Consider the following 22155-nt stretch of genomic DNA (forward strand, 5'->3'; position numbering starts at 1 on the left):
TGCCTGCGGATGGGTGGATGGTGTTTGCGTGTGTCTGCCTGTGGGTGGGTGGAAGGGGGATGGTGGCTGTGTTTTAGGGGGGTGCAGGCAGGGCCCGTCCTGCCCCCTCCTGCCCAGCCGCAGTCCTCGCAGGCTTGTGGAGGATGTGGATGCTGTCGTTGCCATTGCATCCATGCATCCCCCCATCCGGCCAGCCGGCGCCACTCTAAGCAGGCTGCCGCTGCCGCCGCGCCTGCTGCCGCCCGCCGCAGGCTGGGGGAGGACAGGAAGCGGGGGCGGTGGGAGGAGGATGAGACGGAGCGCCTGCGCCAGGCGGTGCACGACTACCTGGCTGCCAAGGTGGCGGCAGAGGGGCAGGCTGGGGGCGAGGGGGAGGTCACGCTGTCCATGGCCGACATCACAGGTGGGAGAGGAGGTGGGAGAGGGTGGCAGGGCGGGCAGGCGGGGAGGGCGCAGGGGGCTTGGCCGCCCGTGGTTTTGGTACCAGCGGCTTGGCCGCCCGTGATTTTGGTACCAGCCACGAGGTTTCCTGCCAATCTGGCTCCTCCCCCTGGGCTCGCCGCTGGCTCTGTCCCAGCCTGGCACTGCCCCTGCTTTTCCCACGCACCCACCCACCCGCCTGCCGCCTGCACCTCCGCTGCCTCGCCTCTCCGCAGGCGCGGTGGCTGAGCCGGTGGTGGACGAGGATGGCGCCGCCGCCTTCACCGTCAGCCGGCGAGTGGTGCTGGATGATATTGACTGGAGCGTGGTGTCGGCGGTGCGCTTTAAGCAGCCCAGGAGATGGGGGATGGGAGGGTGTGGTGTTGCAGCTGCAGAAGCGGCAGCAGCGCAGGGGTGTGTGCGACCAAGGTGTCTGGCTTGGTGGAGATGTTTGGGTGCGCCCGGCTGATGTTCCTTCCACAACCGCCTGGCATGCATCCACCCGCCACCGTGCAGGCTGTGGGCACCCGCACCAACATCCAGTGCCTGGAGAAGTGGTACAGCCAGCTGTCGCCGTCCATGGTGGCGCGAGGGGAGTGGGGGTCGGGTGACGACCGCCGCCTGCTGCGCGCGCTGTACCTCAGGTGAGGGTGGGGCGTGTGTGGGGGTGGGTGGTGCTGTGGGTGGTGGTGGTGGGTGGGCGCCTGGGGCGGCGGTGGAGCAACAGAGGATGGGCAGGCAGGGAACACAGGGCCTGGTGCCTGCCAGGGAACGGAGTAGTGGCTTTGGTGCGATGCGCACCCCCAAGCCTTGTGTGCGCCATGCCCATGCCCCTTACGTGCCTGGCGCGCCTTGTCCTGCGGTGCCTTCTGTCCCGCAGCGGCGCCGCCCACGACTATGAGCTTGACTGGAGCAGCCTGGTGCGGGGGCGCACTGCGGCGCAGGTGCGTGGCCTGCGTTTGCCTGCGCGTGCGCCTGGCCTCCTTCTCTCGGGCATTGCGCAGGGCCCAACTGAGCGCTTGGCTAGTATACCCCATGCACGCCACCCCTCTTCTATGAAACCTATACACACACACACATGCGCACGCGCGCGCGCCGCGCCGACCGCCTGCAGGCGCGCCGGCGGTGGCGCCTCATGCTCAAGGTGGTGCCCGACCACCGGGACCGCGAGTTTGAGGAGCTGGTGGAGGTGCTCGTGGACAGGTACCTGCCGCAGCTCAAGGAGCGGCGGCGGCAGTCGGCGGGGGAAGGGGACGCGGGCGAGCGCGGCTCGGGTGGGCAGCAGCAGGAGGAGGCCGAGGTGGAGGTGGTGGAGGATGAGGAGGGGTAGCGGCACCTGGACCACGGCTGAGCTCTCCCTGAGAGAGGCGCGTGCATGGCTTGATGTTTGCAATGTACAAGCTTCAGCTGCTTGATAGTCCAATCTTGCAGCAGTGCACGCCAGTTCGACAAAACCAAACACAGCCAACAAGTAATCAAGTGCAGGAGGAAGACAGCGGAGCAACCGTGGCCGATCATGCGCCGTGGGGCGTGGCCGGCGGCACCACCCCCAGCGGCGACAGGGCCGCCATTGGCTCCACCTCGGCCTCTGGGTGCAGGAGCATGGCGCCCACCTGCAGGGCCCGCTCCGCCACATCTGCAGCCCTGTACAGCTTCATCCTGGCAAACCGGGGGTTCTTTGGGTTGGGCCGCAGGCAGGGGGTGGGAGAGGGCTGGCAGCGCCCGCTCACTGCTGCACGGCGCAATGCTGGTTGCGCCAAGGGGCTGCGGCTCGCCGCCAGCTAGCAGCCTGCCCAGCAGTGCACGCGCAAGGGGTGTGTTGGCCAGCAGCCCACCTTTTCCGTGCACTTCACGCCATTCAGCATCCTCCATGTCAGGTTGAACTTGGCCTGGGCGCTGGTCTTGGTCAGCTGGCTGTCAGGGTCGATCGACAGCTGCTTGCACAGCCGCTCCGCCGGAGACCTGGCCAGGCACCACCTGGCGCGCTCCGCCGAGCGCGCCGCCATGTCGGCCTTCACCTGCTCCAGCCGGGCCGCCCTGGCCTGCGCCTCCGCCCGCAGTAAGTGCAGCGTGCCCAGCACGGCCGCCAGGTCGCCGCCACCGTGCACCTCCAGCGCCTTGAGCGCCACGTCGGCCGCGTCAAACAGCTGCAGCCAGCCAGGCGAGGGGGTTGCCGGGGCTGCTCAGCTAACGCGGTGGCTTTAGCTAGCGGGCCCCCACCACCAGGGCTGCGAGACAAGAGTATCCATGCCACTGCATGCTGTGCAGCCGCACCTTCATGGGACGGGCTGCCCAGCCCAGGGTGGCGGCCCTTGGGTTGTCCTTCTCCTCGTGGGGCAGGTCCTGCAGCTGGATCCAGGTCAGTTGGAAGGTCTCCTGGGCTTCGGTCTGGATGATGGTGCGGGAGCCGAGCAGCCCCACAGCCTCCAGCAGAGCGTCAACCGCATCCTGATCTGCCATGGCTGGGACCTGGCGGCGGGGCACGGCAAATGGGGAGAGAAACGATGGTGAAAGCAGGCCGGGGAGGGGGCAGAGGTAGAAGTTTGGCGAATGACAAGGGCGGGGCAGGAGCGGGCGGCGGAAGGTTGCCGGCAGCGCCAGTGGCGGGGGAGTGCACGCACTGCTGTGGCGTGGTCTGGGCAGCTGGGGGCTCCCGATCTACCTTGTTGTCCTCGACTTTTCCTCCCACTCTGGAAATGCGATCTGGCAAGTAGACTTGGAGGGCTGATAAGGTGTGGTCCTTGTTCTGTGATTGTGAAAGGCGCGGGGAATTCGGTCGACACCCAAAGGCGCGCTAAAAATTGGGTTTCCAGCTGGACCTCCCGTACGGTCAATGTACCTCAGCCCGCTCCAACGCGCCGTCTGAGCCAGCCAGCCATGCATGCGCGCACTGGCATCAAGCGCAATCAGTTGCGGTCCCCAAAAGACCCTCAGAAGCTCGTCTGCATATTGCACACCAAGCATTCGAAGCCAGGCAGCATGGCGGACGAGCTCGCCGAGTTGATAGACTTTCTGTCTGATAGCAGACCACCTGTGAGGCGCCACACGCTGGATGACAGCGGCGCCGGCACTTGCTGCCGCCGCTGCCACCGCCACGAACGCCCCAGCTCACGCACTCCACCCTCCTCCTGCTGCAGATCAAGCAGCACGCGGCAGAGCTTGTGCAGGGGCTGACGGGGTCGCCAGAGGGCATCAGCCAGCTGGCGGCGCGCAGCAGCAAGCTCCTGCCGCCCCTGTTCCGGCTGGTGCCGGGCCCGGAGGCCACCTCTCGCCCCGCCCTGGCGGCGCTCGTCAACTTGTCCCAGGTCGGTACCTGCTTTCAGGCACTGGCGACACCATTCCGTGACCAACACAGCTTACGCGGAGCTCTGGCACCGTCCCATGCCTGCTCCCCTGAGCTGCACTAGCCTCAGCCGCCCCGCCTGCTCATTTGCAGGAGCCCACAGTGCAGCAGCAGCTGCTGGACCTCAACGCTGCCGCTCGCTGCATGGACTACATGAGGGAGGGGAGCTGCCCGGGGCGCAACGACCTGCTGGTCATGCTGCTGGCCAACCTGACATCGCTGGAGGCGGGGGCAGAGGCGCTGCTGCAGGCGCGGGGGCCCGCCGGGGCGGTGGGCTGCCTGCTGGGCCGACTGCCTGCCTGCCTGGGCGGCTTTGGTCATTGCAGCGGCTGGCAGGGGGTACATCGCCTGTGGAAGCAGGGGGGTGTTCTGCGGCGGGAAAGTCCTGGCAACTGGCCTCCTGTCCTCCCCGCTGCTGGTGCAGGCGGGGCAGGGCCCGCTTGAAGGCCTGCACGTGGCCACGCTGCTCAAACTCTTTCTGGACCCCGTGGCCCCTGGAGAGCAAGGTGAGCAGGCGCTCTGTGGCTGCAGGGAGGCCACACAGCCTGCCCGCCCGCCCGCCTGCCTGCCTGCCGCGCACGGCTGCCCTGCACCGGGCCTGGCCGCCGCCCACGCAGCCAGGGTTGAGTGAAGTGAACCAAACGTTCTCTGCTTGCTCTCCCTGTGGGACCCCTTCCCTGCCTGCAGATACGTATGAGCATGTGGCCACGGTGCTGCCCAACGTCACGCGCTTCCCCGCGGGAAGGCGCCTGCTGCTGCAGCCGGGCCGCGGCCTGCTGCAGGCGCTGGCCTCCCAGGTGGGCGCAGCGCTGCGGCCGGAACAGCTGCTTGCATGCGCTGCTGCGAGCAACTGCTGCGCCTTGCCACACTCCTGAGCTGCTTCTGCTGGACCAGCCCTTGAGCAACTCCCCTTTCGTGCCCCGCCCGCAGCTGCGGAGCAGCAGCGAGCTGCGGCGGCGCGGCTGCGCTGGCGCCATCAAGAACTGCTGCTTCACCTGCGAGCAGGACGGCACCGCGGACGACATTGCGGCGGAGACAGAGGTGCGGTGCTGGGCCAGCGGCGGCTGGGCCTGGCTGCTGCTTCAACAACACTTTACGCTGCCTTACCCCACCAACCACCCCACATGCATACACCCTCCACCCTGCAGGCTGTGGGCACCATCCTGGATGTGCTGTGCGGCATCACCGCCAAGGAGGAGGACGAGGCGGTGCGCGAGGCGCTGGCGGAGGCGGTGCTGTGCGTGGCGCGGCACGGCGGCGCGCGCAAGGCGCTGTGGAAGTGCGACGCGCCCACCACACTGCAGAAGGGGTGCGCCCGCCGGCTGGCCTGCCGCCGGCTGCTGCTGCTGCCGCCGGTGCGGGCCCTGTCTGGCTGCCTATGGACCCAATGAATTGAGAGGGCGCCAGCAGTGCCCTCCTGGTGCATGCACCACAAAGCCTTCTGCCAACAGCCGACCGGAGCTTGCTGCCCTCCCTCCTTCTGCTGGATCTGCGCTGCAGATATGAGTTTGAGGAGAACCGCACGGTGTGCGCCTGCATGGAGGCGACAGCAGAGCTGTTCCTGGGGGATGGCTTTGAGCCCGAGCCCGCCGATGGGACGCAGCAGCAGGCGGCCGACGGCGAGGCGCCGCCGCCGCAGCAGCAGCAGCCAAACGGCGCCGTGCAGATAGAGGAGATTGACTGATTGTTGACCTGTGTTTCATTTGCTACGCTGTCTTGCTATGCTGAACGATCGTTGTGTGTTGCTGCCGGGACAATTATGAGCTGCTGCCGGCCCATTACATGGGGCTCGGCTGTGAAGGCATTGAAAACAAATGAGGGAAGTGTGTGCACGGCAGAGACAAACGAAAAAGAATGTGAGAGTGAATGAAAGCTGTGCAGAAGCGGCAGCACCGTACCGGCGGCGCCGGGCAAGGAGCGCAGGGCTGTGCCCGCCCGCGGGCGTGCTGTGTGCCGCTCTAGAGCACGCCTACTTGCGCTGATTGATGCGAGCTTTGAGGGCCGCTAGCTGCTGCACCTTGATCTCTGCTGCACTCAGCGGCTTGGCTGCTGGCTGCTGCGGCGTGGGCTGCCCTGCTGGCGGCCGCACCGCCATGCCCGCCCCTTGCGGCACCATGCCCGGAGGCAGCCCAAGCGGCATGCCCGGCGGCTGCGCTACCTGCTGCGGCACGCCCAGCTGCTGCTGTTGCTGCTGCTGCTGCACCTTGGGCGCGCTCGCCTGCTGCTGCTGCTGCTGCTTGGCAGCGATGGCCGCCGCCGCCTGCTGCTGCTGCTGCAGGAGCAGCTGCTGCCGCTGCATCATCAGCGCCTGCTGCTGCTGCTGCGCCGCCATCTGCTGCGCCGCGGCCAGCTGCTGCACGCGCTCTTGCTGCTCCCGCACCGCCCGCTCCGCGGCCTCCTTCTTCTCCCGCTGCTCCCGCTCGTAGCTGACCTTGCGCCCCTGCTCCTGCACCACGAGCGCCTGCGCCTCCGCCGTAGCGTAGCTCTGCAGCATCAGCAGCGGCAGCTGCGACCGCGACAGTGCCTCCGCCTCCGCCTTCTGCACCCGCTTCTCCAGTACCACCAGGCCCGCGCAGTACTCGTTCACTCGATGCGTGGTGAGGTCACGCCAAGCCTCGTGCCGGGAGGTGGCCAGCCGCGTCGGCACCGCCGCCGCGTCCACTTCCCGAGCGTCCGTTTGCATCGGGTCCTCCGCGCCAAACATCTGCAGGGGGCAGCAGCCGCGGGAGGAGGGGGGAGGGCAGCAGCGCATGAGATGGTGCAGCGCGACAGGTACAGCACATACAGGCGCGACGGCGCTGCCTTGTCTGTGCTGCGGCTAGGGGCGACCAGCCCGCTCTGAAGCCTGCCCATGCTGGTCGGACTGCTGCCTGCGCTTCTCGTTTTGCGCTCCCACGGCTGCTGGCGGCCCACGCACGTGAAAGGGGAGCAGTCGGTCTACCGCATCCTCCAGGCTGCTGAAGCGGGTGGTGTAGTCGGGGGCAGACACGCGGCAGCAGTCCTGCTCCATGAGCTCCAGCTGCGCTCGCACCGCCTTCACATTGGCCTCCCCCGCGCTCTGGCCCGCCGCCGTCGGCGTCGCCGCCCGTGGCGGCGGGGCGCTGCAGGGCAGGCGGCGGCAGGCGGGGCCGGGCGTTGCGAGCCGCTGCTTGGGCCGCGGGTGGGGCGGCGGCCTAGGCACACGATCACCGCGCGATGGCAACACTCACCCCGACATCACGCCCCAGTGCGCCTGGCCAACGCCCAGGACGCCGTGTGGTGCGATCCAGACGGCGGCAGCGCGCGACAGTCGGTGCCCCCTGTCTCAGGAGGCCTTGAATGTTGAGGTACAGGGGCGGGACGCGGCGGCGGCCTTCCGCCACCGCATGGGTGCTCGCTGGGAACGGTTCTATCACGCCCTGTGATGATCAGAGCTTAACTGAGGAACTGGGCAGTGGCTGATTGTGTTGGTGGGCTGCAACTGCGAAGTTGCATGCTGTTGACGTTGACGGGTTAGCAACCCGCCAACTGAAGCTCCCGGCTGCGGCTCGGCAGTATAGAGACAGATGCTCTTGTCACAATATTCTGCAAGTCATTGAATCAAGCATGCACTGGCCTGCCGCACGCATCAAGGCTGGGCATCCTGGCGCGGGTTGGCGGCAAGCAGCGGGCCGCGGGACTGGGCCAGTAGCAGCTTGGCGACCGCAACGCAGCTCAGCGCATCGTGGAAGCCGAGGGCGGCAGTGTCCATGAGCGTGCGCACCATGAGACACCGCTGCCAGGCGCCGCGGTTGGACAGCGGCTGGGACAGGAACGCGCCATCCACCGCGTCAAACCCGGGCCTGGCGCAGCCGTAGTGCCTGCTGGTGATCTGGCGCCGCGTGTGCTGGTACCTGCCGCTCAGCCACCAAGTGGGCCCAATGCTGGCGCTGGGCGGCAGCTCCAGCATCAGCATGGGCGGCCCAACCAGCAGGGACAGCGAGCTTGCTCCGAAGCTTATCCAGCTGAAGCCGGGCAGGGCAGCGCTCCCCAGGCTGCGCACCCCGCTGCTGCTCCCCAAGCCCGCCGCATCGTCAGACAGCCTGCCCACAAACGCCTGAAGCTCGGATGCCACCGCCGCCTTGCGGGCAGCCAGCACTCCGGCCAGCCCCTGCCGCATGTCCCGGCAGGCTGCCGAGGCCCATGCAGAGTCGAGTAGGGACAGGTGGTAGCCAACGGACTCCCACACGTCTGTGGGCAGCTGGTGCGGAAGGGGAGCGTCGCCTGCAGCGGAGGCCAGTCAGCAGGGGCATCGGGTTGCCTTGGCAGCATGCTAAATTCCTGCTTCTGCCGCACACCCACTGGCACCCTTGGCAGCAACCCTTGTCCAAGGTTGGATCAAAACCCCAGCGGCAGTGCAGGAACCTGACGCACATAAGGTCTTAGCTCTAAGCCCACCTGGAATGGCCAATGAAGAACTCGTGCAGAAGCTTCTGTCTCTCCAAACAAAGAACGGGTGTGGCCCAAACCAGGGCAGGCCCCCCGTTGGACCACCCTTGGACGAAAAGCAATCGCTCTACTGGATGCTCATGGGCCTGTTACCCTCAAGAACCAATGGTTAAAATCGCCGTAAAAATCGGTTGTCAGAATGCAGGTGCGTGGGTGATGGGGCGGTGGCAGGCTGGCCCACGGCAGGCGGGCGCATGCCCCCCCAGCCCCCTGCCCTCCCACTCCTCGCTCCGGGTGCTGCCGCCGCGTCCATGCCATGGCTGCTGGAGGGCCGCGGACCTCTATCTGTCCAAGCCCCACGCGGTCACACCTCAGCCGCGTGCTCTCCATCCCTTGCCTTGCCCTCACTGCACACCCGCCCACCGCGCCATATCTATGAAGTTTTCGCCGCCAATGACGTTGTTGACAAAGCGGATGGCAAGGGTGGTGAAGTAGGCCACCTGGGGGATGCGCCGCGCGATGGTCTGCGGCAGCGGGAAGGGAAGGGCGGCGGGAAGAAGGGTGTGTGGGGTGGGGAGGTAGGGCAGCAGGGCCGGGAGCAGCTCCACAAGCAGCTCCACTGGCAGGCCCCCTCCATGGGTAGCCAGAAATGAGGCAGGCAGGCAGGCAGGCAGGCAGGCAGGCAGGCAGGCAGGCAGGCAGGCGCACCTCGTCAACGATGCGCTCCAGCCCAAACACAACCTGGTAGCGGCTGTTGGAGGACAGGCCCTGCGGCAAGGCAGACCGACGAAGGAAGCCAGGTGAGAAGGGGGCGGCAGGAGTGGCACGACAGTGCGCCACGGGAGTGGCGCACGGACCTCCTTCGCCTGCCAGCTAGCCTACGCTTGCCCTCAAAGCAGGCCGCATGCACCCCATTCACCGCCCCCAGCCCCCCCTTGCGACTCACCATGAACATGCCCCAGACCAGGGCGGTGCCAACCAGCGGCGGTACCGGCACGTCGTGCTCGCTGGTACCGCCGTAGTGGCGCTTGAGCCGCATCATGCCGTTGGCCATGCCCTGGCCGATGAAGCCGCACACGATGCCGGCTGCGGGCCGGTGCGGCGGGGGCACGGGGTTCAGAGGCACAGGGAAGCTCTCAAGGGCCGGCATGGGGGCAAAGGACCAGGCACCAACTGTCCACTCACGTCACACACGCACGCAAACACACACACGCAGACCTGGATGGCACCAGGCTCACCCAGGGAGTACTCCAGCCCCAACTTCACAAAGGTGCCCACCCGGTCCAGCACCGTGAAGCGGCGGCCGGCGCTGGACTTCTCAAACACCGCAGACGGCAGCCGGCCCAGCAGCTTCTTCAGGCCGCCGGCAGAGCCTGCGCGCGGCGGCGGGGCGTGGAGCAGGTCGGGCAGGACAGCAGGTCAGCCACCGCCCGTTGCTGCATCCCTGGGCCGAGCAGCGGCAGCCTGCCGCATGGCTGAAAGTTCTGGCAGCATTTTGGTCGGCGGGGCAGGGCGGGCCGCATGCCGGCTACCTCCGCCAGCGCGCGGCGTGTGCAAACCGCATGCGAGCAATCGACCCATGCAAGCCGGCGCGCGCACGGCCTGCACGCTCACCCGCTCTGGAGCGTCCCACGATGGCTGGGGGTGCCAGCAGGGTCACCAGCACCACATCCAGCACCAGCCCCACCAGCAGGTCGGAGAGGTAGAACTCAAACTCCCCCCAGAAGTCGTCGCCCCGCTTGCGCAGCTCAGCCACCGTGGCGCAGCCTGCGGGGATGGGCGGGCGGTGGCGGCGGCGGCGGAGGCAACATGGAGGGGGCGCGGCGCGGGGGAGGCTCTGTGCCGCAGCAAGCCGGCAGCAGAGCAGCAGCCACGGCTGAAGGCGCGTGATACAGAAGGGCAAGACACCTGCTGGAGGACTGCCGCTCATCAAGCCCAGTATCCGAACACACCGCTTGCGCCGCCAGAAGCGAAAGACAGCAGCAAGGTAGCACTGCACACGGGCGCGCTCCAGCCCTCACCCACCCGAATCGATGGCCACCTCCGCCCAGACCTTGAAGAAGAACATGCGGTCTGCAATGAGTCGGTCCCTAAAGGCGGGCACAGACTTGACGAGCATGGAGGTGAGCCAGCCGCCCGAGGCGAGGCGCAGGTAGCCGTCGAGCGTCGCGCGGCGCAGCCCGCCGGCGCTGGCTGCGGCCGCAAAGTCGTCGGGCAGCGACAGGCCCTTGGCCGCCGCCAACTCCTCCGCCTGCGGGCGCGGGGAGGAGGCTGGGCAGCGGGCGTGAGAGCTGGGGGCAGCAAGGACTGCAAGACAGGCATGGATAGCGCACACGCTGGCAGGCCAAGCAGCGAAATGATGGCATTCACAGGCGGCGCGGCTTGCCTGCGTCAGATCCAGATACTCCTCCCCATCCTCATCCTCGCCGCCGCCCGAGCTGCTGCCAGAGCCGCCGCTGCCGCCCGAGGAGCCGCCGCTGCCAGCGCTGCCGCCGCTGCCGCCGTCATCGCCGCCCGCGGCTGCGCAGAGCCAGGCCTCCTCTGGGGTGCGGCTCGGGCTGCTGCTGGATGGTGGCAGGCAGGCGCCAAATGCCGAGGGACTGCTGCTGCTGCTCCTACTGCTGCTGCAAGCGCCGGAGGCGGCGGCGGGAGTGGCGCCCGGCGGGGTGCTGCTCAGCTGAGCGTTGACCGGCAGACCCGCAAGCAGCTGCACACAGGAGCGTTCAGGGAGTGAGCAGGAGGTGCAAGCCGCCGCGTGGGTGCCGTTTCGGTGCCCTAGGCGCACCTTGCTGCGGGCGGGCCTGGGGCTGCCTGGGCGCAGATGCTGCAGCCCGGGGCGCCTCCCGGTGTGTGCAAGCAAGTTTGCTGCCTGCATGGTGTTGCCAGCTGCTGCGGCCCAACAAGCAAACTGAGTGCAGGGGCTTTGCAATGCTCAAATTGTGAATGGCAGCCGGATCAGAGCATCGCCAATAGCGATGGGTGCCGAGACCTGCGCGATGGGGCACCAACTCTCCTGCCGCTTTCTTGACCCGCATGCGTGTTGGGGCAGCTCCCCCCTTCTAGACACCTTGTTGCGAATCGACATTGGCCAAGCCGCCGCTCACCGCTGAGACAGGAGCACGCGAGCAACCCCCCTGTGAATGTCCACGAAAGAGGAGAAGCCCCAGCTTGCGTGAGTGCCCATTGCCGCCCCAATCAGCAGCTGCATCCCACAGCACGGCCGCCGCCCCTCGTCACGATCACCTGCATCACACGCGGACTCTTGGCTCCAGACCCCAAACGCCCTGCTGCATGTCCCTGGGTGCAGTGGTGTTCGCATCAAGACCCGCAAGAGGAACATCGTCGTCCCTCACGACCCACAGGTGCGCAGGCGGCAGCGGCGGCGGGCGGGCGGCGCCGGCTGGGCAGCACTCGCCAGGGCTGTTTAATTGGAACAGCACCCCGGCGCAGCGCTTTTGCATTCGTCCCATGTTTTGTGGGCGATACGGATCAAGCAGGCGTCGCAGCCGGTAGCGCCGTTGGATCCCACAGCTGGATCCCACAGCTACCTCAGGGCTGTGTGCTGTCGGTTTGCGATGCTGCTGCACCTACCTACCTTGCTGCGCCACGCCTGCCGCTCCTACGCCCGCAGTCCTTTGCCGATGCTCTGATTGATATCATTGAGGATGCCCGTGAGGAGGGTACGGAGCACAACAATGTGTCCAAAATTCTGGGTGACGCAAACAAGGTGCGGTGTGCTGTCGGGTTGCGGATGCAGCTGGGCTGGCCTGGTGGCTGGTGCGCCGGCAGGGCAGCTGTGGCTGGGCACAGCATGGCAGCTGCACTGGTGCAGCACAGGCAGCTGCAGGGAATGCTGCAGTAGCAGCAGCGGCAGCCATCCCTGTCCCTTCTCTGCTCACTGCCGCTGCTGCTGCTCGCCTGCCTGCCCCTGGCCTGCCCGCCCCGGCCCCTCCTGCAGTCGCTAGACATTGCTGAGCTGGACTTCTCTCGCTACGGCGATGTGCTGTTTGAGGTGGCGTTTGCGGGGGCGCGCCTCACCACGGGCGGCAACGTGGCCACCGAGGGCAAGAAGCTGGACTTCAACGTGAGGCAGCCCGGGCCGCGCGGGGTGTGCTGCTTGTGTGGGGTGTCTGCTTGTGCTGTTGGGGGAAGGAGGGTGCGGGGACATGTGGCCCGCTGCCAGCAGCGAGGCTACTGCACGGCTAGGCAGCTGGTCGGTTTGTACGGCAGCAGGGCGCAGCGGCGGCCGGGACTGGGCAGCTGACGCCGATGCTCTGCCCCTGCTCCTGCCGCCGCTGATTCCTGGCGCAGATTCTGGCCGGCCCTGCCGACCGCGAGGCCATCCTGCCGTACATCAAGTGGTTCCAGACGATGATCAGGTAGGGGACAGCTGCAGTGCAGCAGTACCATCCCACAGCACAGCAGCGTGCCTTTTGTGTGAGGGCGGTGGCCCAGGAAGGGGGAAAGGGTTGTGCAGGGCTGGGCTGGGCAAAGGCCCACTGCGTGCGCCTGCTGCTCCTCCGCTCCCTCTCCCTCCCCTCCACAAGCCCTCCCGCCTGCTCTCTCGCCTGCCGCCTGCCTCCCGCTCGCAGGCGGCGCCCCTTCCTGGTCAAGGCCCTGGAGAATGTGTTGCAGAAGTTTGTGATGGGCATGGAGTTCTACGACGATGAGGGGCGCCGCAAGATCGCCATCGGTGCGCTGCCTTGTGCCGACCTCGCTGCGCGGCTGCGCGGGGGGTGGTCCCGGAGCCGGCTGTGGGGTCACGCCCACCATCGGTGCACATGCCTCGCGCTCCCGCTGCGTTGTGCTTGCTGGCTCCACCCTTCCATCCCACCACCGCCATCCGTACACAAAAACGCACGCCTCAGCGCCCGCGCCATCCGCACCCCCTCTGTGCTGCAGCCCTGGCGCGCTGCTTCTCCATGAAAGTGGGCATCCTGCCCGACTCCATCCTGCCCAAGATGCTGCTGGACCGGCTGGTGCTGCGCGGCGCGGTGCTGCAGGTGCGCCAGCGCCCGGCGCCCTCTGCCGCCCTTGCTTGCTTCTGGCGCTGTCTGCTGCCCTTGCCGCCCTTGCTGCTGTCTGCTGCCCTTGCTGCCCTGTGCCCTCCGCTGCCGCCGCCGCGGCTTCCCCTGCAGCACTTTGCAGCTGCCGCTGGGCGGGGCGGTTGCACCCAGTGCGCCGCCGCTGGTGGTGGCCACGGCAGCTGGCAGATGCGCCGGCGTGATCTCCCTGCGCGTGTCCCTCAAGTAACCCCAAGCACCCGGCTCTTCTCCCTCCCGCAGTTTGTGACCGAGTTCTTCAAGGACTTCCTGGCTACAGACTCTGTGGAGGTGGGCTGAGGTGGCGCCAGCAGGGCAGGCGCCAGCAGGGCGCGCCAGCGCTGCACGCCCCGCGCTTCAGGCTGCGCTGCCTCTCACCAAGTCCTCCTCCCTCCCTCCTGCCCCCTCTGCCCTGACGCTGCAGCACCTGCTGGAGGTGCTGCGCAAGGCCAAGCTGGACAACCGCCTGCTGGAGTTCTTCCCGCAGCAGGTGCGCACAGCCCGCAGCGCTCGCTCCCTGGGGAAGCGCCGCAGGCCCGCGCTGCCTGCCCTGCGTCTCATGCCTGGGGAAGCCTGGCGCAGCTGGTTGTGCGCTTGTTGCCGCTGCAACCGGCTCCCGGTGCCCGCTGCGGCGTTTCCCTGGCCCAGCCCCTAACGCTTCTGCCTGCCACCTTGCCGCAAAGCCTTTGTTGGTCCTAGCGTCCGTTTCTGTGCACTGCTGCTGTGCAGAAGCGCACCTGGGCCGACTTTGAGTCCCACTTTGCGGCGGCGGGGCTGGACGACCTGGTGCAGTACAACAAGAAGAAGCTGTACGAGCTGCATTGCCAGGTCAGCAGGCCGCTGGCTGATGGGGGAGGGGCAGGCGCATCGATTCATTGCCTGGGCACAGGCGTTGCGCTGGTGGTGTGTGTTTGGCTCCATCTGCCAGCTGGCGTCATTCCTTGGCGTCTATGCGGCCCATCCCGCCACCCCACCATCACCCCAGCCGCTCCCTCACCTGTCCTCTCCCCTGGCCCGCAGGTGCTGGCGGAGACGGTGCAGCAGCTGGTGGCCGACGACCCGCCCGCCTCTGCCACTGCCATGGTGACGGAAGTGAAGGCGAAGAAGGAGGAGTGGGGGCTGGAGGACATTGATGTGGCCAAGGTGGGTGGATCCCTGGGCTTTCACAGCCGCCGTTGTGTGCAGACCGCATGCCAGTGGTTGGATTCGCAGGAGGGTGATTGGATTGGACGGTGGGGGCCTGTGGCACGTGGCAACGGTCCGATGTGATCTCTCGCCACAGGCTTGCGCCCGGCCAGCACGGCCAGCCGCACACCACGCCTACCCGCTGAAGCCGTCACCTGCCTGCCTGCCTGCCCCTCCGCCCTCCCCGCGCCTGCTGCAGAACCTGTTCCTGGGGCTGGTGCAGAGCGTGATGTCGCACATTGGCTCCAAGAACACGCAGCAGGTGCAGTTCAGCGTGCTGAAGACCATCAAGACGTACTCCAAGGCGCTGGCCGCCTTCTGCACCAGCGGGCGCATGGAGGCCACGCTGCTCAACACCATCCAGGTGGGCAGGTGGAGAAGGAAGGAGGGAAGAGAGGAAGGATGGGAGAAAAGAGAAAGGGAGCAGGCGGGGCGCTGGCCTGGTGTGCCTGGCGACAGGCGGGCTGATGCAGCAGCTGGTGCAATGCTTGCTGGTGCAGCAGCGCACACACCCTTTACCCCTCTGGTTCCATGGCCGCCTTGATGCCTCCTGGCGGGGCCTGGTCGCCTGCCGTCTACCCCGCCCGCCCCTGCGCCTGACCTGCTGCGCTGGCCGGCCCTGGCTGCCTCTGCAGGTGACGTGCTACGAGGACAGCCGCCTGCTCAAGCTGTTTGCGGACATCGTCAAGATCCTGTACGACACAGACGTGCTGGGGGAGGACACCATCCGGTTCTGGTGAGCGCCGCCGCACTGCGACATTTGCACCGCTGCTGCCTTGCTGCTGTGGATACCAGCTGTGGGCTGCAATGCGGCATGAGGCTGAGCATGGCCTCACACACCACCACACGCCAACAGACCACCATCACCACCTGCCGTGCCGCAGGTACACCAAGGGCAGCAGCCCCAAGGGCCGCAACGTGTTCCTCAAAAACATGGAGCCCTTCATGAAGTGGTGAGCGGCAGCCGCGTGCGCTGGCCCCTCCTGCGCGCCCTTGCCCGGCCTTACGCTGAGAAGGAGAGAGACCCGCCCAAGCCTAGCGCTGCCATCTGACGTTGCCTGCCCTGTTGCTGCGCTGACCTCACAGGCTGGACGAGGCGGAAGAGGACGAGAGCGACGAGGAGTGAGCGCAGCGCATGCCACACGGCAGTGCCACCTGTTGGAACCAAACTGCCCCGCCATGCGGCCCGGGACCAGCTGTCCCTGCCTGCACGGGCTTCAGTCTTGTGTCGGAATAGTTGCAGCGTCTTTTTGCTGAGTAGCTTCCCTGCTTTTTCTCTTCAATTTCTCCAACCCCTCTGGACCAGGAGGCGCTGTAATTGCAGCAGTGATTGTGTCGTTTCGCCGGTGTGGCGGCTGCTGTTGCGGCTACACGGAGGCTGGCCGCCGCCGAACTGCTGCCAGACCGCCAGGGTGCATGCACAGCAGGGATGTTACAATGAAGCCAGGCAGGATGAGGTGGGCAAAAGCAGGGGCACAAGCAAACAGAGACACAAAGCAGGGGCGGGGCAGAGCAGGGGCGCAAACAAAAATTGGGGACACTCTCACAGAGCTAGCCGCTCACGCAGCAGCCACGTCGGCCGCGCCGCCGCTGCCGCTGGCCTGCAGGCCGCTGCTGGGGCTGGGGCTGGGGCTGGGCTCCAGTCGCAGCTGCAGGATGTTGACGCTCCAGGGCTTGAGCGGCAGCACAAACTTGGAGGATAGGCCGTCCACGGCGGCTGCGGCGGGCGCGATCTGCGGCGCGCGGGGCGGCGCGGGGCGGGGACGTGGCGTGAGGGCTTTGAGGGCTGCACCCGGGATGCGCCCTGCTGGCATCAAGTAGTGTGATGCAGCGAGTGCTGCGTCACCCACAGCAGCCAGCATCAACAAACATCCCAACTCGTGCGCGCTCGCCTTGGTTGGGTTGTCAAAGCTGTTCTCGTCCTCAGGGTGGGCCGACCACAGGTACACCATCTCCCCCTCGCCCGCCACAGATGCAGCGTCGCGGCCGCTCAGGAGGACTGCAGAACAGGCAGCGCAGCTTGCCACGTGGGCTGCTGGGCGCAGCCATGCAGCGTGCACGTCTCACCCAGCAGCGGCGGCAGCCGCAGCAACGGCTCTCCCAGCAGCTGCCCCGTTCAGGCTGACGGGCAGACGGACGGGCAGCCCCTGCGCAGCTACCTGCGATGCGCTGCAGGTAGGAGCTGAAGTTGACGATCTTCACAGCGATGCGGTCGCAGGCAGTGCTCTGGCAGGTGGCAGACGCCGCCACCTTCTCCTCATGCACCTGCCAAGCAGCGTGGTAAGGTGGGGAGGGAGGTGTGTGGCATCTGTGGTGTGCGGTGTGCTGGTGGTGGGGTCCACGGGACAACAAAGCAGTGGTGTCAGCCAGCCAGGGCTGCCCTGGTATGCGCTGGCGAGCTTGGCCAGGCGGCCAGCCAGCCAGGCCCACCTCTGAGGCCGGGTCAGTGAACACGGTTGTGTCCAAGTAGGCGGTGCCCTGCGCCTGGCGGAACATCTGCTGCACGTAGTAGCTGGGGATTCCAAACCACCTGAAGGGAGAGTGCACGCATGCGCATGTGTGTGTGTGTGTTGTGGTGGTGGAGCAGGCGGTAGGGCAGCAATGGTGGCCCTTGTCCTGCCTTGAGCAGCCGCAGCACGCGGGCCGGGGCCGCCAGTGCCTGCCCGTCTCCCTCGCAGCGCCAGGCCGCCAGCGCAGCACGTCCCACCTGCTGTTGTCTATGACGATCATGTTTGTGGGCCAGGGGCGGTTGTTCCAGTGCACAAACAGCGGGGCCTGCATGACAAGCAGGAGCACAGGCTGTCTTTGCAGCCCAGCAGAGGCCAGCCGCTTTGGTGTGGCAGCACGCTTGGCACCCTCTTCTGCAGGCACAGCACAGCGGCCTGCTGCCCCGGTGGCACACTCACATAAGCGCCCAGCGTCACAATGTCTCCATTGCGCTCCTGCAGGCCCCACATGGAAACCAGCAGAGTGGTCAGAGGCAGGCAGGCAGCAGGCATACCTTGCAAGCAGCAATGCAAGCGCACATCAGGGCAAGCCCGCACCATGCACCCAGCCAGCCAGGGCGCTCAGCGCCCACCATGCCAGTCATGAAGGCAGCCTCGGACACCGCGCCCACCACGTTGCCCCAGCCGCCGCCGTCGGTCACCGCGTACTCTGCACACGCAGGCGGGGCAGCACGGGCATGCGGCGGTGGCACCTCCCAGCACCGGCACTGCCATCGGCACAACCCCGCCGGCCGGCCGACGTGCCAGCCGGCAGGCAGGCCAGCTCAGCGCCAGCTCAGCAGCGCCAGCTCAGCGCGCACCGCTGGCGAAGATGTAGGGCGAGTTCTGTGGCGTCTTGCCGTCAAAGGCGTGGCGCAGGTTGAACATGGACTGCGGGTTGGTGTACACGTGCCAGTCCCACAGGTCTGCAGCAGCAACGGGATGGGTGTTTGTGGGGCATTGCGCAGTGCTGGTAGGGGGCAGGGAGCAGGGCTGACACGAGGGAGGGAGCAGCGGATTGCGGAGGGCAGGGGGCAGGGGGCATGGGAGCACGTGCTCGCCCAGCCATCACACCAGCCACCCGCCAACCCGCCAACCCTGCCAGGCCCCGCCGTTCACCTGTGGGCGCGTCCTGGCCCATGTCGCAGTTGGAGATCAGGCGCATGTGCGGGTAGCGGGCGCGGACGGCGCCGAAGAACAGCAGGTAGTTCTGCAGGTACATCCACTTGCCGCAGTCCTGCGATACAGGCGGTACGGGGGCGGTACGGGGGCGGTACACCTCGGCGCACACGATCCAGACGGCGGCCATACCCGCGGGCTGGCTGCTGCTTGGGGCGGGGTCTGGCTGGCACACCGCACGCCTGCGGTATCCTACCGCCACCACACCCCCACGGCGCGCCCGCCACCCGGCATCCGCTGGGCCCATCCACCCACCCACCCACACCCATCCACACCCACCTCGTTTCCGATGGCCATGAAGTTGATTTCCCAGGGCTCAGGGTGGCCCATGGCGGCGCGCACAGCACCCCACTTGCTGCATGGCATGGCATGGCATGGCATGGCATGGCATGGCATGGCATGGCATGGCAGGCAGGTGTGTGTGCAAGCGGCTGTGGCACGCCGGGGTGTGCACTGCGCCGCCCGGCGGCTCACGCCCCTCGACGCGGTGTGCCCCCTTGCATGCAGGTGGCAGCTCGCCTGTCTGGCGGGCCCGAGATGAACTCCAGAGAGTCCAGCGTGTCCTCCACCAGGGGCCACACATCGGCAGCGCGGATGCCTGCAGCCAGCCAACACCGCTGGAGGCTCAAGCGTGACCTGCTGACCTATGCACATGTGTGCAGGCGGCGCTCAGGGAGAGGGGTCGCTTGAAGCCGGCCGGCTGGCACACGCACCCCCAACAGCCAGCTCAGCTGGGGTTGCTGGGAATGGGTGGCACGAGAAGCAACGGCGGCCGCAGGTGGCAGTTGCGGCGACAGCAGCAGCAGCAGCAGCAGCAGCAGCAGCAGCAGCAGCAGCAGCGGCGGCAGCAGCAGCGGCAGCGGCGCTCACTGTCCCCATGCGCCACGCCATTGTTGACCACCCAGATCGGCTCTGTGCGCAGCTCCTCCACCAGCAGCTGCAGGCCGGGCGCGGGGCAGCAGCTGGGGCGAAGTGCACAGGCGCACGCTGCAGGCAGCACGGCCTGCTGTATGCCGGCAAGCGGGGCACGCGTCCTGTGCTGGACAGGCAAGTGCAGCGCCCTGCATCCCTGCTGGCAGCGCAGTGGCAGCGGGCGGCAGCGGTCGCACCATGTACTCAAACAGGCCCAGGCCATCCGTGGACCAATAGCCCCAGACGCCTGCACAGAGGGGAGGAGCGAGGTGGGTGGGTGGGTGGGTGGGCTGAGCTGCCGTGGCGCTGCCGTGCACCGCGTGTACCGCCCTCACCGTTCATGTGCCCGCTGCGCTCCTCATTGCGCCCCAGAGAATCTTTCCAGCGGTACGCGTTGCGCATCCAGTCGCCCTCGATGTAGCAGCCGCCGGGGAAGCGCAGGAAGCTGTGGGGAAGGGGACGACGGCCGGGTTGGCGCGGCAGGGTGCGTCGGGGAACAAGCCAGGAGCCGGGCTGGGCCGCGCGGGTGGACGGCTTGCCATGCACCGTCGCAGCCACACGCATGCCAAGCAGGCCCCACTGCACACAGGCCACCTGCCCGGAACCCACAGCGGGCAGCCCCCCGCCCCGCCCCGCAGCCCGCAGCTGTGTACTGCAGTACCACAGCAGTACACAGCAGTACACGGCAGGACACAGCAGCCCAACCCACGCGGGCTGCAGCGCCTTGAGCGCCCCCAGCAGGTCTGCGCGGAAGGGCCAGGGGTTCATCATGCCCGCCCCCTTGGCCACATTCTCAGAGGGGAAGACGCTGACGGAGTCGACAGCCAGGGCACCGGGCCCCTCAAACAGCAACGCCACACGGGCGTTGGTGTCTGCGGCAGGGCGGGGCAGGAGGGCGGGGCAGGGAGTGCGCTTGCGGGGCAGCGGGGCAAGAAGGGCGGATGAAGCAGCGGTTGAGCGCTGGGGCGCGGGGGTTTGAGTCAGAGAAGGGAACTCTGGCAGCGAGCACGGCAGAGCAGGTCCCCCCGTAAATTCTGGCTGGCCCGCTTGCTGCTGAGCCACCACACACCGGGCTGCTGGCCCCACAGCCTCCTCCAGCGGCCGGGCGCCCACCAGCCACCCCCCACCCCACCTGTGGCGCTGGAAACCAGCTCTCCCGAGTACTTCTGCCAGCCGGAGGCGACGCCGTGGAAGGTGAGGTTGGCGTAGTGTGTGGCGGCGTCCTCGCTCACCAGAGAGACCGTCACGCTCTTGGTGGTGGTCTGCAGGGGGAGGGAGGGAGCGGGGGGGCAAGGGGATGAGGCAGGAGGAGGGCAGGTGGGGATGGGCGCAGCAGGCGAGGGCCGGCAGGCGTGGCAGCGGCAAGCGGGTGGGGGGACTGGCAGGAAGCGCAGCAAACCAAGGCGACAGGCCGATGGCGATGAACACAATACACTGTACCCACGTCTGGAGTGCGAAGGTACAGGGAAACGGTGTAGGAATGGCCCTGCAGCAGGGAGGGGCAGTGACGGTCAGGTCGGCAGCAGCAGGACCACCGCAGTCACTGCCGGCCCGCTGCAGCCGCGGGTGGAGGCAGGCGTCTCTGCTGGTGCGCCCTGCTCCGCCGTTCCACGCAAACATGCAGGCCCACCTGCTGCACATGCACTCCCCAGTACCCAAAGTTGACGATGCCGGAGCGAGGGCCTGCGGCCGGGGCGGGGGCGGAGGGAGGTGGGCGGCAAGGGGGCAGAGTAGCCAGGTCGGCGCACAGGCAACTCCATAGGATCTAGGATAGGCATACGCTAACGCTGGCTGCTGACCCTTGCCCTCTCCCCGCTCCAGCAGCGCTCTGTGGATGCCAGCAGCGCATGGAGGAGGAGCAGCGCCCCCCTGCCCTGCCCTGATGGCCCCTCGCCCTCACCTGGCCCCGCGGTCAGCTCCATGGACACCTGGTTGCGCGGGTTCAGTGGCTGCTCCTTGGTCAGGACCGCGGTGGTGCCGGGGATGGGCTGCCACGCCACAATGATGTCGTTGCTGCAGGGGCGGGGGCAGGCAGGGCGGGCACGCACGTTTGTTCATGCCTGCACGTGAGAGTTTGCTGGTGTGCAGTGTGGTCGTGGGGCTGGCCCGCTGCCTGCGGAGCAGCCAGCGACAGCGCGGCCCGCCCGTCCCCGCGGAACCGCTCACCGCGGCTCGTAGGCAGCGTCGCGCCGCCGCTCCTCCAGATACTCCCGCTTGCTGCTGTGCGTCTTGTTGGAGGGATTGTCCCAGGGCGTGTGCAGCGGGCGCATCGGGTGGCGGTGGCGGGCCGCCAGGGCGGGCAGGTCGAGCGGCAGGCGGGAGGCGGGGGAGGCGAGGAAGCCGGTGGCGGCGGCGAGCGCGTCGAAGCTTCGGTCCTGCACCATCTCAGCGTACAGCCCGCCGTCGCCGGCGTGGCCGATCTGCGGGAGGGCGGGGAGTTGCAGGGGAGGGGCAGGGTGAGCAGGGCAGCAGAGATGGGAGCGGTGGGGCATGCATGACGCGGCGAGCGGGATGCATGGCCGGGGCGGCGGCCGCCAATGATTGCCATGCGGCCCGTCTTCGGCGCCATACACCTCTTGGGGCCCGGGAGTGGCCTTGAAAGGGGCGAATGCAGGGCGCAGGAGCCCACTAGGTTGCATCAGCAGGGCATGATGGGCGGGCTCACCTCCTCGAAGAAGATGCCGAAGAGCACGGAGCTAATATCTTTACGTGCCGCCAAGTCTACGGTGATGGAGGCGTTCCAAGGCATGTTGGGCGACAGAGGCTCCGCGGTGAGGCGCTCCTGGGCGGCGGCAGCCCAGGCCCCAGCCAGCAGCAGCGTGAGCAGCGCGGCGGGCCGCATGATCGCCCCTGGAAGGTAGCGCGCTGGGGGGAGGGCGAGGGGTTTCGGAGGGAGAGGGGCAGCAGGCACTGCACAGGCTCCCTGAGCGTATGCAGGAGCCGGGGAGTGGTGGTGAGGAAGGGAGGAATGCGGCGGGACGAGCCGTGACCCCTTGTGACGGCGGTGCACGCCAGCGGGGCGCCGCCGCCCTGCGCGCTTTGGGCAATGCTGCTGCACGCCTTCAGACATTCAATGCACCAGGTGGCTTCAATTTGCGCGAATGACTGAAATGTAGTATTGGAGGATCTGGCATGCAAGCTGGGGGAGTGGTAAGGGCTCCGCCAAAAGCCGCTGCGACTG

General features: G+C 67.6%; 5 protein-coding genes across 5 annotated transcripts in view; 3 read left to right on the forward strand and 2 right to left on the reverse strand.

The window, feature by feature from the left end:
- The window catches only part of CHLNCDRAFT_49822 (hypothetical protein), a gene marked incomplete at both ends in the record, with an annotated part of 3660 nt that extends 1910 nt beyond the window's left edge, over positions 1–1750 (forward strand). Inside the window, 5 exons of the mRNA XM_005851046.1 lie at positions 252–403; positions 657–757; positions 937–1064; positions 1301–1364; positions 1535–1750. Coding sequence (XP_005851108.1) covers positions 252–403; positions 657–757; positions 937–1064; positions 1301–1364; positions 1535–1750 — 661 coding nt within the window. The remainder of the gene's footprint in view (positions 1–251; positions 404–656; positions 758–936; positions 1065–1300; positions 1365–1534) is intronic.
- A 1649-nt stretch (positions 1751–3399) lies between these two features.
- CHLNCDRAFT_137670 (hypothetical protein) lies at positions 3400–5447 on the forward strand (the record flags this gene model as incomplete). Its single annotated transcript, XM_005851047.1, has 8 exons — positions 3400–3453; positions 3558–3725; positions 3857–4033; positions 4188–4269; positions 4451–4560; positions 4694–4804; positions 4912–5072; positions 5264–5447. 8 exons carry the CDS (start codon positions 3400–3402, stop codon positions 5445–5447), a joined length of 1047 nt encoding a protein of 348 aa, XP_005851109.1.
- A 1923-nt stretch (positions 5448–7370) lies between these two features.
- On the reverse strand, positions 7371–11255 carry CHLNCDRAFT_137672 (hypothetical protein; the record flags this gene model as incomplete). Its single annotated transcript, XM_005851348.1, has 9 exons — positions 7371–8005; positions 8586–8694; positions 8879–8938; positions 9117–9256; positions 9409–9543; positions 9785–9937; positions 10196–10441; positions 10541–10877; positions 11238–11255. The coding sequence occupies 9 exons, from the start codon at positions 11253–11255 to the stop codon at positions 7371–7373; spliced, it is 1833 nt and encodes a 610-aa protein (XP_005851410.1).
- On the forward strand, positions 11233–15354 carry CHLNCDRAFT_33763 (hypothetical protein; the record flags this gene model as incomplete). The annotated part of the gene is made up of 14 exons (XM_005851048.1): positions 11233–11342; positions 11478–11532; positions 11802–11897; positions 12129–12254; positions 12482–12549; positions 12763–12863; positions 13073–13173; positions 13456–13503; positions 13637–13702; positions 13942–14040; positions 14233–14355; positions 14597–14761; positions 15033–15133; positions 15282–15354. The coding sequence occupies exons 1-14, from the start codon at positions 11311–11313 to the stop codon at positions 15352–15354; spliced, it is 1254 nt and encodes a 417-aa protein (XP_005851110.1). The 5' UTR covers positions 11233–11310.
- A 602-nt stretch (positions 15355–15956) lies between these two features.
- On the reverse strand, positions 15957–21816 carry CHLNCDRAFT_137674 (hypothetical protein; the record flags this gene model as incomplete). Its single annotated transcript, XM_005851349.1, has 21 exons — positions 15957–16130; positions 16248–16396; positions 16557–16662; positions 16828–16927; positions 17105–17172; positions 17253–17339; positions 17477–17553; positions 17705–17809; positions 18003–18120; positions 18342–18417; positions 18537–18660; positions 18933–18999; positions 19172–19221; positions 19310–19419; positions 19684–19846; positions 20107–20236; positions 20419–20460; positions 20605–20657; positions 20875–20987; positions 21141–21394; positions 21640–21816. 21 exons carry the CDS (start codon positions 21814–21816, stop codon positions 15957–15959), a joined length of 2343 nt encoding a protein of 780 aa, XP_005851411.1.
- Between the last annotated feature and the right edge of the window lie 339 nt (positions 21817–22155).

Source organism: Chlorella variabilis, assembly GCF_000147415.1.
Source record: "Chlorella variabilis unplaced genomic scaffold CHLNCscaffold_2, whole genome shotgun sequence".
NCBI lineage: Eukaryota > Viridiplantae > Chlorophyta > Trebouxiophyceae > Chlorellales > Chlorellaceae > Chlorella > Chlorella variabilis.